The sequence below is a fragment of the Paroedura picta genome, chromosome 7, assembly GCF_049243985.1.
Source record: "Paroedura picta isolate Pp20150507F chromosome 7, Ppicta_v3.0, whole genome shotgun sequence".
NCBI lineage: Eukaryota > Metazoa > Chordata > Lepidosauria > Squamata > Gekkonidae > Paroedura > Paroedura picta.
Window position 1 is genome coordinate 95,050,212 of NC_135375.1, and position 12,042 is coordinate 95,062,253.

Sequence of the window (12,042 nt, forward strand, 5' to 3'; positions counted from 1 at the left end):
AAGAGGTCCATTCAAATCCACAAGCCTCCCTAAGACACACTTCCAAATCCTGCACCTCAAAATGGGGGGAGGGGAACCCCACCACCACCACCACCGTGTATTTCTGTTTCTTATGTAACCTGGCCTTAAGTGACCAGGGCATGTGTTATATCTGAAGGACAATGAAGTAATAAACTTCAAAACCAGTAGCAATAAATGCTCTAGAACTGGGTCCCCCAGTGTGGTGTCTGCCAACTAGAGTTGCCAGCTCTGGGTTGGGAAACACCTGGAGATTTTCGGGGTGGAGCCAGGAGTGGGTGGGATTTGGGGCAGGGAGGGGCCTCAGTGGAGCATAGTGCTATGGAGTCCCCCCTCCAAAGCAGCCATTTTCCCCAGGGGAACTGGTCTTGTCAGTCTGGAGATAAGCTACAATTCCAGGGGATCCCCAGGTCCCACCTGAGGACCGGCATCCCTACCACTGACATCTTTCCTGGTGCCTGCAATGTATTTTTAGAAAGTAGGAGGGGCTGGGGGGTTGCGACCCCAGCACAAGGAACTTCACCATGTGACTACAGCAGCCATTTTGTGACTGGCTCAATTTCCCTAACAACCATTTAGTAGCAGCCATTTTGTGCTCAGAATTCCAAATGTGTCCACAGCACACACACACCCCATTGGGGATTCCTGCTCCACAAAAAACTGATTTCCATGTTGGTCTGGAACGATGAAAAGCTGTGTGAACTGTCCTGCCCTCTTGAGAATTCAGGTCTCAGCGAGTTGCCTGAATGTCAAAAGCAAAGGGGAAGGGAGAGCCTTGTTCCCAGAACACAGTTCAAGCGTCCTACAAGTAGAACGACTGTACGTTAGAATCACGACAATCTGTTTTTCTCTGTCAATTCAAAAGGGGCATCTTGGTCGTTTCCTGTTCTCCAGAGGCCTTTCTCTTGATCGACCCAAAGTCTAGCAGTCCCTTTACAAGCCTCTTGGGGACCATGCTGTCTTTGAATGGCAGCCAGCCTCAGGAGCACACAGAAAGTTAAATGGAACTTCAAAACATTAGGGAGGGAAAGTCACTTCTTCCTAAATCATACCCGAAGCAAACCCCCTGACACTTGAGACGTACACAGAATGACATTTCCAACAACAAAAATCTACTTGCGATTCCAAAAGCACCACATAAAACATGCTGAAGGTACACCTATAAACATTCCAGCTGAAGATGCAAAGATAAAACAAATCATGTCTTGCGATCCGATCCATCGTATGAGATGCTACAGTTTTCCACCAGAATTAGCAAGAAGAAGAGGAAGAGGTGGAGTTGGTTTTTATAACCCACTTTTCTCCACCAGGAGTCTCAAAGCGACTTACAATCACCTTCCCTTCCTCTCCCCACAACGGGCACTCTGTGATGTAGGTGAGGCTGAGCGAGCTCTGACAAGAACAGTGCACTCAGCACTGTGACTAGTTCAAGGTCACCCAGCTGGCTGCATGTGGAGGAGTGGGGAATCAAACCCAGCTTTCCAGATTAGAAGCCGCCGCTCTTAGCCACTACACCACACTGGCTGTGGAGAAAACATTATGGTTCACTTTCTTAACCACCATGAAGGACTGACCTTACACCAGGATGTAAAACTGCAGCTTGCATTCAGAGCACCACATCTGGACAAGATCTGGACTAAGACGCTGCCCTCACCTCTCCAGCCTCTCCGCTTACAAGGCAATTTCACAGGGCTGGTTACTTGTGTCGATGTGTGCACTGCTATTAAAAAAACAACCCATGCATCCAGAAGTCCTAAAGCAACATGGAGAATTGGAACAGGTGTCCTTGATCACATGAGTCAGTTTCTAGAGGAGGGGAGCCTTGGGAGCAGGTTTTCTAGTTGAATTTGATCCAAGTTTGTTCCCCTCCCTGTTACAAATGTTTACACCTGGTCAGGGCCCAAAGCAGTGAACTCTAGTGTGCTGCTTAGCAGGGCAGGTGCAGCATCAAGGTGTTCCAGCCTGAAGTCAGAGATGTAGTCCAAGACTGGGGCAAGCAGTAGTCAGGAGCATAGTTGGAATCTAGCACAAGGTCAGGACAGGCAGCAATCAGAAGCATAGTCAATATCCAGTCTAAGGTCGAGGCAGGCAGTAATCAGGAGCATGGTCAGAGGCTGGGCCAACTATCAAGATAGACAGAGGATCAAGCCATGATGCAGAAGCAGTCCAGCAGGCAAAGGTCAGAGTTTCAGAACAGGCAGGCTAAGTCTTATTCAAAGCTGAACCAGCATTCACACACAGGGCACCCACACTTACCTGCTGTTGCAAACCACTTATATAGGGCATGGCAATCCCCAAGTCCTGATTCTGGAATTACTTCCAGCACTTCAGTCACTGCATTCAGCCCTCATCCTGCAAATATCTCCCTTCTTCCAGTTCCCTGCAATAGTGAGCCTGGAGACAAGCACTATATCTTCTCTCTTTTTGTCTTCCCTGTTGTTTCCTTGGCTCTAACGATGTGCATGCTTCAGGTGAGCTGGGTACTTGTTTTTCCAGTAGTGCTGATGGCTCAGGTGTGGGAAGTTCATTATCAGGAGGTGAATTTTCTGGAGAGTCTTTCATCAGTGACTGTGCTTCAGGATGTTTGCTGGATACTTTGGACCCAAAATGATAGTGCCTGATCCCTGGTTCACCTGTGCTGAGGGCTGATGCATGACAGGTAGCCAAAGGGCACAAGCAAAAACATTCTTGCCTTTTAAGCCTGAAGACCTGAGTGAGACACCTCAGTGGATCCAGCCTAGGAGTTGTACGATATATAGTTTGTGTGTAAGTTGTTTGGAATTCCCAGTAGAGAGAAAGGTGACATAGAAATACCCAAATAAATAGATAGACTTTGTTTGGCTTGGAAAGCAGGACCACACTTTCATCATCTCTGGGGATCTTCCCCAAATCAACCTGAAATACTGATATAGAGAACAGCCACATTTTAAATGGCAACATACAGCACTGCTGGTTATGAATCTCACATACAAGTTTAAACGCCCTCCTTATACACAGCAGCAGGAACTGAGGGTGTTTTTTTTCTGATATTATAGGAGGGTTTGTGCCATTTTTCTTTCCTGTTGTGTGCAGCGCTAGTCTTTTTCTTTTGCTAGTGCTACCACCCAAAGCATGAATGGCACTAAAGGGCCTCTTGCACCTGAATTTAAGTAATACATTTAGTGCAGGGGTAGTCAAACTGCGGCCCTCCAGATGTCCATGGACTACAATTCCCATGAGCCCCTGCCAGCGAATGCTGGCAGGGGCTCATGGGAATTGTAGTCCATGGACATCTGGAGGGCCGCAGTTTGACTACCCCTGCTTTAGTGTATCTCAACTTGGAACGTACCAGTTTCAGCTCTCGGACATGTCTATCTGAGTGGGGGTGTCTTTGCATTCTTGAATATCTTAGAGAAGCCTGCACAGAGACCTCAAATGTGAGGGTGATGCCCCAGACATGAAGGAATCCAGGTTTCTAAAACTATGCATGGGGTGGAGGCAGTCAACAAAGTGAATTGTTTCTCTTGTCTTCTAAAATACTAGAACTTCACAGCATCTGATAAAGCTGATGGGAAGTAGACTGAGGACAGACAAAAGGAAATCCTTCTTTACCCAGCTAGTGATCGAAATGCAGAACTCATTGCCAGAGGATGTAGTGATGGCCACAGGGATAGAGGGCTTTAAAAGGGTGATTAGACAGATTCATGGAGGAGAGGTCTGTCAATGGTTACTAGCCGTGGTGACTCAGGGGAACCTCCACGTTCACGGGAAAAACCTCTGAATACCGGTGCCAAGAAGTAACATTAGAAAAGTATTAGCCTCTGTGCCAGGGGTAGTCAAACTGTGGCCTTCCAGATGTCCATGGACTACAATTCCCATGAGCCCCTGCCAGCAAATGCTGGCAGGGGCTCATGGGAATTGTAGTCCATGGACATCTGGAGGGCCGCAGTTTGACTACCCCTGCTCTATGCCCTGTTGTTGGACTTTCAGAGAAACTGGTTGGCCACTGGACTAGATGGACCACTGGCCTGATCCAGTGGGACTCTTATGTTCTTATGAATACCGTTTTCTTCACTTCTGGGGGGGGGGGGTGTCACATCTTTCTAGTTTCAGAGAGAGGATACAGGGGGAAAAAAGAATTAAACATAATTCAACAACAGCAGAAGTTGCTTGTTTTATTTGACACTCCTCTCCCAATCAAATTATTAGGACAAATACCCAGTGTTTTGTAACATCGGACAGTCCCCGATATTTCGAAAATCATGGCAGTCTGATTTAAATCATTTATCTTATTTGATTACATATTTTCTGAAAAAAAGCAAAATGTCCTCACGTGCTGGAGGATGCCTATCCCTGGCATACACACACATGAGAATTCATAGTTTCTGTTATCTCAAAGACTAGCCCCCTCACCAAGTACTAGCAAGGAAAATTGGCAGCCATCTTAAATTTGCATGCTAGCTACAAGCATGTAAGGCAACAGACACTTTTTTGTGCATAAATTTTGGGAGTTGTTCTGCATTCAGGGCCTCCCTTTTGGATAAAGGTAAAGGTATCCCCTGTGCAAGCACCGGGTCATGTCTGACCCTTGGGGTGACGCCCTCTAGTGTTTCCATGGCAGACTCAATACGGGGTGGTTGGCCAGTGCCTTCCCCAGTCATTACCGTTTACCCCCCAGCAAGCTGGGTACTCATTTTACCGACCTCGGAAGGAAGGAAGGCTGAGTCAACCTTGAGCCGGCTGCCAGGATTGAACTCCCAGCCTCATGGGCAAAGCTTCTGCTGCCTTACCACTCTGTGCCACAAGAGGCTCTTCCCTTTTGGATAAATAACAGATCGGGGAGCAACTGTGAAATTATGGTCTCTGCAAGACCATATTGCAAGTATGCTTCTTTGAAGACTTAGTTCAAAAACTTCCCAAAGCAGAAGGCAGATCTTTTTCTCCATGACCGTTTATGCACTGGAGGTTTCATGCCAGGCTGCAGGCTGGAGTTTTAGTCGTGGCAGGTTGTCCCACCTCTTCCTGCACCCACACAGGGGAACATTTGCCCCGGTGCGCCTCATCCGTCCCTGATTTGTACTCCTGCAATGGGAGCTGGGGCAGTGACGTTCCCAGTGCATAAACGGTCCATGAGACAGAAAACCAACGCACGAGTGACCACGTCTAAATTCAAACATGCACAATACATGTCCGAAAATTGTGTTCTATCCTACAGAGACTTTAGTTCCTATCCTTTATTTTGACCTTTTGGGGTTCTATGTGGACAAGCCAGGAGGGATTTCGAGCTTTTCATACTCCCAATACGGCCACCTACGCAAACTGAAGTCTGTTTGGTTATTTCATCAGGATGCTTGTAATTCGCCGTTTTGTGTGATGGTTCATGACAGCAGCTTTAAGAGACTTAAGGGTGTGTATCTGAATCAAATCATCAAATCAGATCTCATTTCATTTTAGATGTCATTTTAAGCCATTTTAGATTTCATTTTAAGCCATTTTGATTTTTAAGAGACACATCAAACTTTAAAATCCAGTTTACAGGTTGTTGCTTTTAAAAAATAAATACAATTAAAAAAGGAACAGTTCAACACAGCAAAACTCCTACATTATTGGAAATTTTAACATACAGAACAGATGAAAATGATTATCTGGGGGGAAACGCCAGTTGCTAACATTTATCATAATGAACATTTCTGACGACTCTAAGCAAGAAAAAAGAAGCAAGCGGGTCATTTAGCCTCGAGTACTAACTTCCTGTGCTGTGAGCTGAGGAAGATTGACAGGCCACATAAATAAATGCATAATTAAAATTAAATGCTCCTTTACGCCTGCATATCCAATTGCCCCACAGCTCTATGACTCATGACCCCACCTCGGCCCCCTTCTACTCTGACACCAGCAAGAAAAAAGCAATGGCTACCACTATCCCTTGCCCCTGTACCATTTCCTTGTTTTTTAGATACTTTATACCAGGGGTAGTCAAACTGCGGCCCTCCAGATGTCCATGGACTACAATTCCCATGTAGTCAATGGACATTTGGAGGGCTACAGTTTTGACTACCCCTGCTTTATACCCTGAGTCTGAGGCAGGAGTGATGCAGAGACCACGGAATTACTGGTCTTGAGAGGAGGCTGCCTATTGAGTCTCTGCAAGAGTTGCTGTACCAGACACAGATCCTTCCATTGGTAAGATGCACCCAAAAATAAGGACTCACAGAAATGTGTGGAACAAGGCCACAGGCTGTTCTTGAGGTGATCTGTTCTTACTCTTGCACTCTCTAGACCAGGGTTTTCTTAATTTTGTACCATTGAGAAACCCTGAAATATTCCTCAGGCTTTGAGAAACCCCAGAAGCGGCGCAATTGTGCAGAATAGGGTTGGGAAGCATAGCACAGTACCTGCCCACTCGGAGCCCCTCCCCTTCCCACTCCCTCCAGGCCCATCATTGGTGATCATATATGGTCATATCACCCGATAAATGTATAACATGTAGTGCTTAGGAGCGGGTTTGATTCCCGCTTCTCCCTGACATGCAGCCAGCTGGGCAACCTTGGGCTCGCCACAGAACTGATAAAGCTGTTCTGACTGAGCAGTAGTATCAGGGCTCTCTCAGGCTCACCCACATCACAGGGTGTCTGTTGTGGGGAGAGGAAAGGGAAGGCGAATGGAAGCCTCTTTGAGCCTCCTTCAGGTAGAGAAAAGCGACATATAAGAACCAACTCTTCTTCTTCTAATCAACTCCCATCCATCTGGGAAACCCTTCCAGGGCCATCAAGAAACCCCAGGGTTCCACAAAACCCTGGTTGAGAAAACCTGCTCTAGACTTAAGTATTCTGGGGTCCGAGAGTGAAACATGATACCCATTTAAATTCATGGGGCAGGGCAGTGTGTGTGTGTGTGTGTGGGGGGGGGGGGAGTGTGACCCAGAAATCTGGAGAACACTTTGGCTATGTACTGCACCCTTCCCCAACCCTGTAGCCGCTTCCAATATTATGGCAAATAATCAAATGCTTTCAGAATCACACTGCTTAAAACAATAAGATCTACAGCTGCAAAGTGCCAAAAATTCGTTGTTAGCCCCTTTTGTGTTTCTTGTGTTTCTTTGTATCTGCACAGAAAAGGAAGAGACAGCCTCCGCCAGTCACCATTGCCCACACTTTGCAGTGTTTACCTCCCATTGCATCGAGGAAACAAAGTTGAGCCTCGGAAAGCATTTGGAAGAGGCAGTTCCTCTGTGTGGCGGAGAAACCCATGGTACAGCAGATGCACAATCAACACGTTAACTGGCCAGCATGGTATGATGGTTACAGTGTTGAATGAGGGGACCAGGAGGCCAGAGTTCAAATCTCTGCTCTGCCATGGAAACACGCAGGATGACCTTGGGCTGGTCACTCTACACCTAGCCTACATCACAGGGTTGGGGGAGAAAACCAAGGCCTAAAGAACCTACAAACCAATTAATCTGACTTTGGCCTCTGCCCCCGACCCCCCCCCCCTAAAAACAGCCTAAAAAAATACAAATCAGGTTGTACTGTTTACAAGTGTCTGTAGGTTTCACCACCCTGAGAATCAATCCCCACGTCCGATTCAACGATATGCCGAAGGGTTAGTATTGCTATAACTGCAGTAGAGCCCTACTGGTACATCACAGTGTCTGTGGGGTAAAGAGAACAGGAAGTGAGCTCAGGACTGGCTTCCTGTTATCACATCGACAAAACTCTTTGCTAAAGTTCTATCTGATAGGGCCCATATAAGGCCAGCAGCACCGTATACGAGGTTTTACTTGGTAAGTCCAAATTCTTTTGAAAGGGGGGGAAATTTGTATTTCTTCTTTTATACCAAGTTTCCCATTGCTGCACCTGCACTGCCATTCTTTGGCAAGTATTGGGGTGGATCTTATCGCTCTCCTACTACTTCACTGCGCAAAAGTCTGAACTGTCTTCCAGCCACAGAAAGCTTCCTCCGCTTGGAAGCAGCCTTTCTCAACCTTCTTTTTGCCACTGAGAACTCCTGGAACTTTCTTCAGGCTTTGAGAAACCCCAGAAGTGGCACAATCATGCAGAATATGGTTGGGAAGCAGAGCTGTGTACACGCCCACCTGGGGCCCCTCCCCTTCCGGTTGATCACTGGCAATTTTGGGAGGGGGGCGGGAGGCAAATCAACATGTCCATATATGGTCATATCACTCAATAAATTTTAACAATTTTTAAAAAATATATAAGGAATTAATTAACTCCCACCCATTCAGGAAACCCTTCCAGGGCCATCAAGAAACCCCAGGGTTTCCCGAACCCATGGTTGAGAAAGCCTGGCTTGGAGGAGGAGCTTCCTAATTAGGAGGAGGCTCCCTGGAGGACCGTTGGATTCACCCCAATTCACATTGCAGCACCCTGAGCTCTATCAAAACCTACGAAATCTGCTGAGCTTATCTACAAAAGGCTCCTACTCATCTTCCTGAGAAATTCCACACAACTATTTACAGGTGTGCCGACATTCTTTTCTAATCCCTAAACATGCATCCCTTGACGGTTATTTCCTGAATCGGAGTGTGGATCTGAAATGTTACCCACCCCACACACCCCTGGTTCAAAGCTAGATATTGGATTAAGGAGTAACGTTGTGCCTTGGCTCAATGGGGGGGGGGGGGGTCCGAGGTGCTGAAGTGGGTGAGGGGTATGAGGTACTGAAGTGGGCGGGACACAAAGCTGACACCCCTACTTGTAAAATGGGTGGTCCAAGGTGCCAAAGGGGGGGGGGTCCCAGGAGCTGAAGTGGGCAGGACGAAGCCAACACCCCTACCTGCAAAATGGGGGGGGGGGGTTCAAAGTGCTGAAGTGGGCGAGATGAAGCCGACACCGTTTCCCATAATATGCCAGAGGCCTTTTATTAGCACACAAATATGAGAAGGAAGAGTTTCACACATTCTATGGAACTGCCCTTTTCTCAAGTTCGGGAGACTTCCCTTCAAAACGCTCTTCTGTGAACTCGCCAATTACTTTCAGGGCCATTAAGCTAATGGTAATGCTTCGTCTCTGACCTACCTTCCTTCCCCTCGCGCATCACCAAAGGCAAAGAGGGACCGGAGTCGGCTGGGAGAAGAGATACCTCCGTTTTACTATGCGGAGCAACGTCTCGCAGTCGGCTTATCGGGGGATTGGATGAGGACATAAAAGAAGATTTTGACTTAATAAAAGAGAGACGATTAACATTTGAGAACAGAGAAACAAGGAGCAGCGGTAAAATAAAAACCCGACAAAGAACCTTCCTGGTAGACAGGGAAGAACTCAACCCGCCCTTTTCCTGCAGATATATTAAAGCTGTGTGGATTCCTCCCCCCGCCTCCCATTTATGGAGCAACCGCTCAGATATAAAGGAATGAAAACTACCAAGAACTCCTTAGGGCTACTCCTTTGAAGATGCTCAAAATTAACACTATTTTTTAGCAGAAACAACAGATGGGTTTGCTCAATGGCCCCCCAAACTGGAAGAAGGCTGGACTTCCGATACCCTACCTCTCCCCCACACACTGCCACTGGCTACCTTAAACCATACCTTAAAGCATGGATCTTGACCGCAGGGAAGGGTAGGGATGCCAGCCTCTAGGTGGGGACTGGAGAGCTCCAGGAATTACAAATGATCGCCAGATTACAGAGAGCAGTTCACCTGAAGAAAATTGCTACTTTAGAAGGTGGGGGACTCTATGGTTTTATAACCTACTGAGATCCTTGCCCTCCCCAAGCTTTGCCCCCCAAATCTTGAAAAATTCCCCAACCTGCAGCTGGGAACCCCAGTGAAGGCTACTTGCAGTCTCATCAAACCACAGTTTGCCCATCAGCTTGAAACCGGGGTTAAGAATCCTAGTTAGACTTCACCGCACTTCAAGACCAGGTCAAGACCAGGGTTGCTGGACTCCTACAGGCAGGAGTTTTGGGGGGGGAGACAGGATTACCAGATCCAGGTTAGGAAATGCCTGGAGATTTGGGGAGTGGAGCCAGAGGAAGATAGTGGGGTACAATGTCCACCCTCCATTGTAGCAGCCAATTTTTCCAAGGAAATTTAGCTCGGAAATTTAGCTCGAGATGAGCTGCAACTGCAGGGGATCCCTAGGTCCCACCTGAAAGCCGGCGTCCCTACCAATGTCATATTCAACTGTGGTTCTGGAAGGCCGCATCAAATAACGCCGGGAGGGGGCTCCAGTCCCCCCAATCTGCTTCCGGCCTTCCAACTGTGATTGAGAGATCCCCATTCCGTGCCACCCACGCCGTGGATGAAACTTTTTGCAATGTAATTCGATATATAAAAAACCCAAGCTGGCTAAAAAATAGATCCATCTTTGAAGTCCACTGGATGATCTAAAGGCAAGAATCCTCAGTTTCACTGCAAGAAACTAGCATTTATCTATATTCCGCTCAGCGGCAGCTTTCAGACGGGGCCTCTGTGCGAGTGGTTCTGATCCAGGACCGTGAAGAACAGGCACACCGCGGCGGTGATGAGGACGTGCACGCCCTCGTAGAGCAGCTTGGGCGAGAAGACGCTCCAGATGAAGAGGTGGTACCGCAGGCCCGTCACCAAGATAATGTACGCCACCACTGGGATGGAACGAAGTAGCGCGTAACAGAAACAGCCGTGGCCCATCGCCGCAGGATTCCTGTTAGTACAAAAGCAAACGTTAAAAGCCGAGATCATTTCAAGGCGCCACATTAATGTCTGGTCTTCACGCGTTCAGAATTATTTACTTTGATGATACTGAAAAACGACAACACAAGACTTGGTTTGTTAATATGGGTTGGGTCCTAAGACGGCAGGTTCGTGGTTCAGGGAGTTGGGCGGCTACTGCAAAGAAGAAGAAGATGAGTTGATTCATATATGCTGCTTTTCTCTCAAAGCGGCTTCCAATCCCCTTCCCTTTCCTCTCCCCGCAACAGACACCCTGTGAGGGGGGTGAGGCTGAGAGAGCCCTGATATTCCTGCTCGGTCAGAATAGCTCTATCAGTGCTGAGGGGAGGCCCAAGGTCACCCAGCTGGTTGTATGTAGGGGAGCACAGATTCAAACCCGTCCCGTCAGATTAGAAGTCCACCCTCCTAACTGCTACACCAAGCTGGCTCTCTAATAGGGTTGCAGGTCCCGTCCCTGCCACAGGCAGATCCAGGTTGGGAAACTCCAGGTTGTTGCCAGATCCAGGTTGGGAAACTCCTGGAAGATGTGGGACACAATGCCAGAGAACCCATCTTCCAAAGCATCCTTTTTCTCCAGGGAAACTCATCTCTCTAGTCTGCAGATGAGCTGTAGTTCCTAGAGCCTGGCATTTTTATAACAGGGGACCCACTTGAACGGACCTGTCTCCCTCCTTGACAAGGGACTATGGTCTGTTTTCCTGCTCCCTTGTGGGTCAAAGAACCTTTGCCTGAAATCTCTCAGAATTACAGCCAAGCATCCCACACCTTCAAGTCTCTGTGTCGAGTCCTAGGGATCAGCTTCCAGCCAGAGCCAGCATGGTGCAGTGGGTAAGAGTGGCAGACTCTAATCTGCAGAACAGGGCTTGATTCTCCATTCCTCTGGATGCAGCCAGCTGGGTGGCCCTGGGCTAGTCACAGTTGTCTTAGATATGTTCTCGCAGGGCATTTCTCTTAGAGATCTCTCAGCCCCACTTCCTTCACAGAGTGCCTGTTGTGGGGAGAGGAAGGGAAAGCTGTCTGTAAGCCACTTTAGGGCTCCTTCGGGGCGTGAAATGCAGGGTATAAAAGCCCAGCTCTCCTAAAGTGTGAGCTGGCCATTTCACTGTTTCTGGCCAGGATGGCCATTAGCACGGACAAGCCTTTGACAGCTGGCACCTGAGAGATACTTGAGAGCAACTGACTTCCCCTTTCCCACCCATGTTCCGCCAGGAAAAATAACGTTTTTAATTTTGGGGGGGGGGAGGCAGAATTACAATAAAGTTTCAAAACTAAACATGGACAATGTCTCAAGCCCAAGCCGCAAAGTAAGAAGTATTTCTCCCCATCGCTGTTGCTAAGGAAGCCAGCCCATTGTTGGCTCAAATGACCAGG

The 12,042-nt window shown here is 47.8% G+C and overlaps 1 protein-coding gene across 3 annotated transcripts in view; it reads right to left on the reverse strand.

The window, feature by feature from the left end:
• Positions 1-4,146: 4,146 nt before the first annotated feature.
• The window catches only part of PIGG (phosphatidylinositol glycan anchor biosynthesis class G (EMM blood group)), a 72,011-nt gene continuing 64,115 nt past the window's right edge, over positions 4,147-12,042 (reverse strand). For all 3 annotated transcript variants that reach the window (XM_077345457.1, XM_077345458.1, XM_077345459.1), the window contains one exon: positions 4,147-10,642. In XM_077345457.1, the coding sequence (XP_077201572.1) occupies positions 10,417-10,642 (226 nt within the window). In that variant the 3' untranslated portion in view covers positions 4,147-10,416. The remainder of the gene's footprint in view (positions 10,643-12,042) is intronic.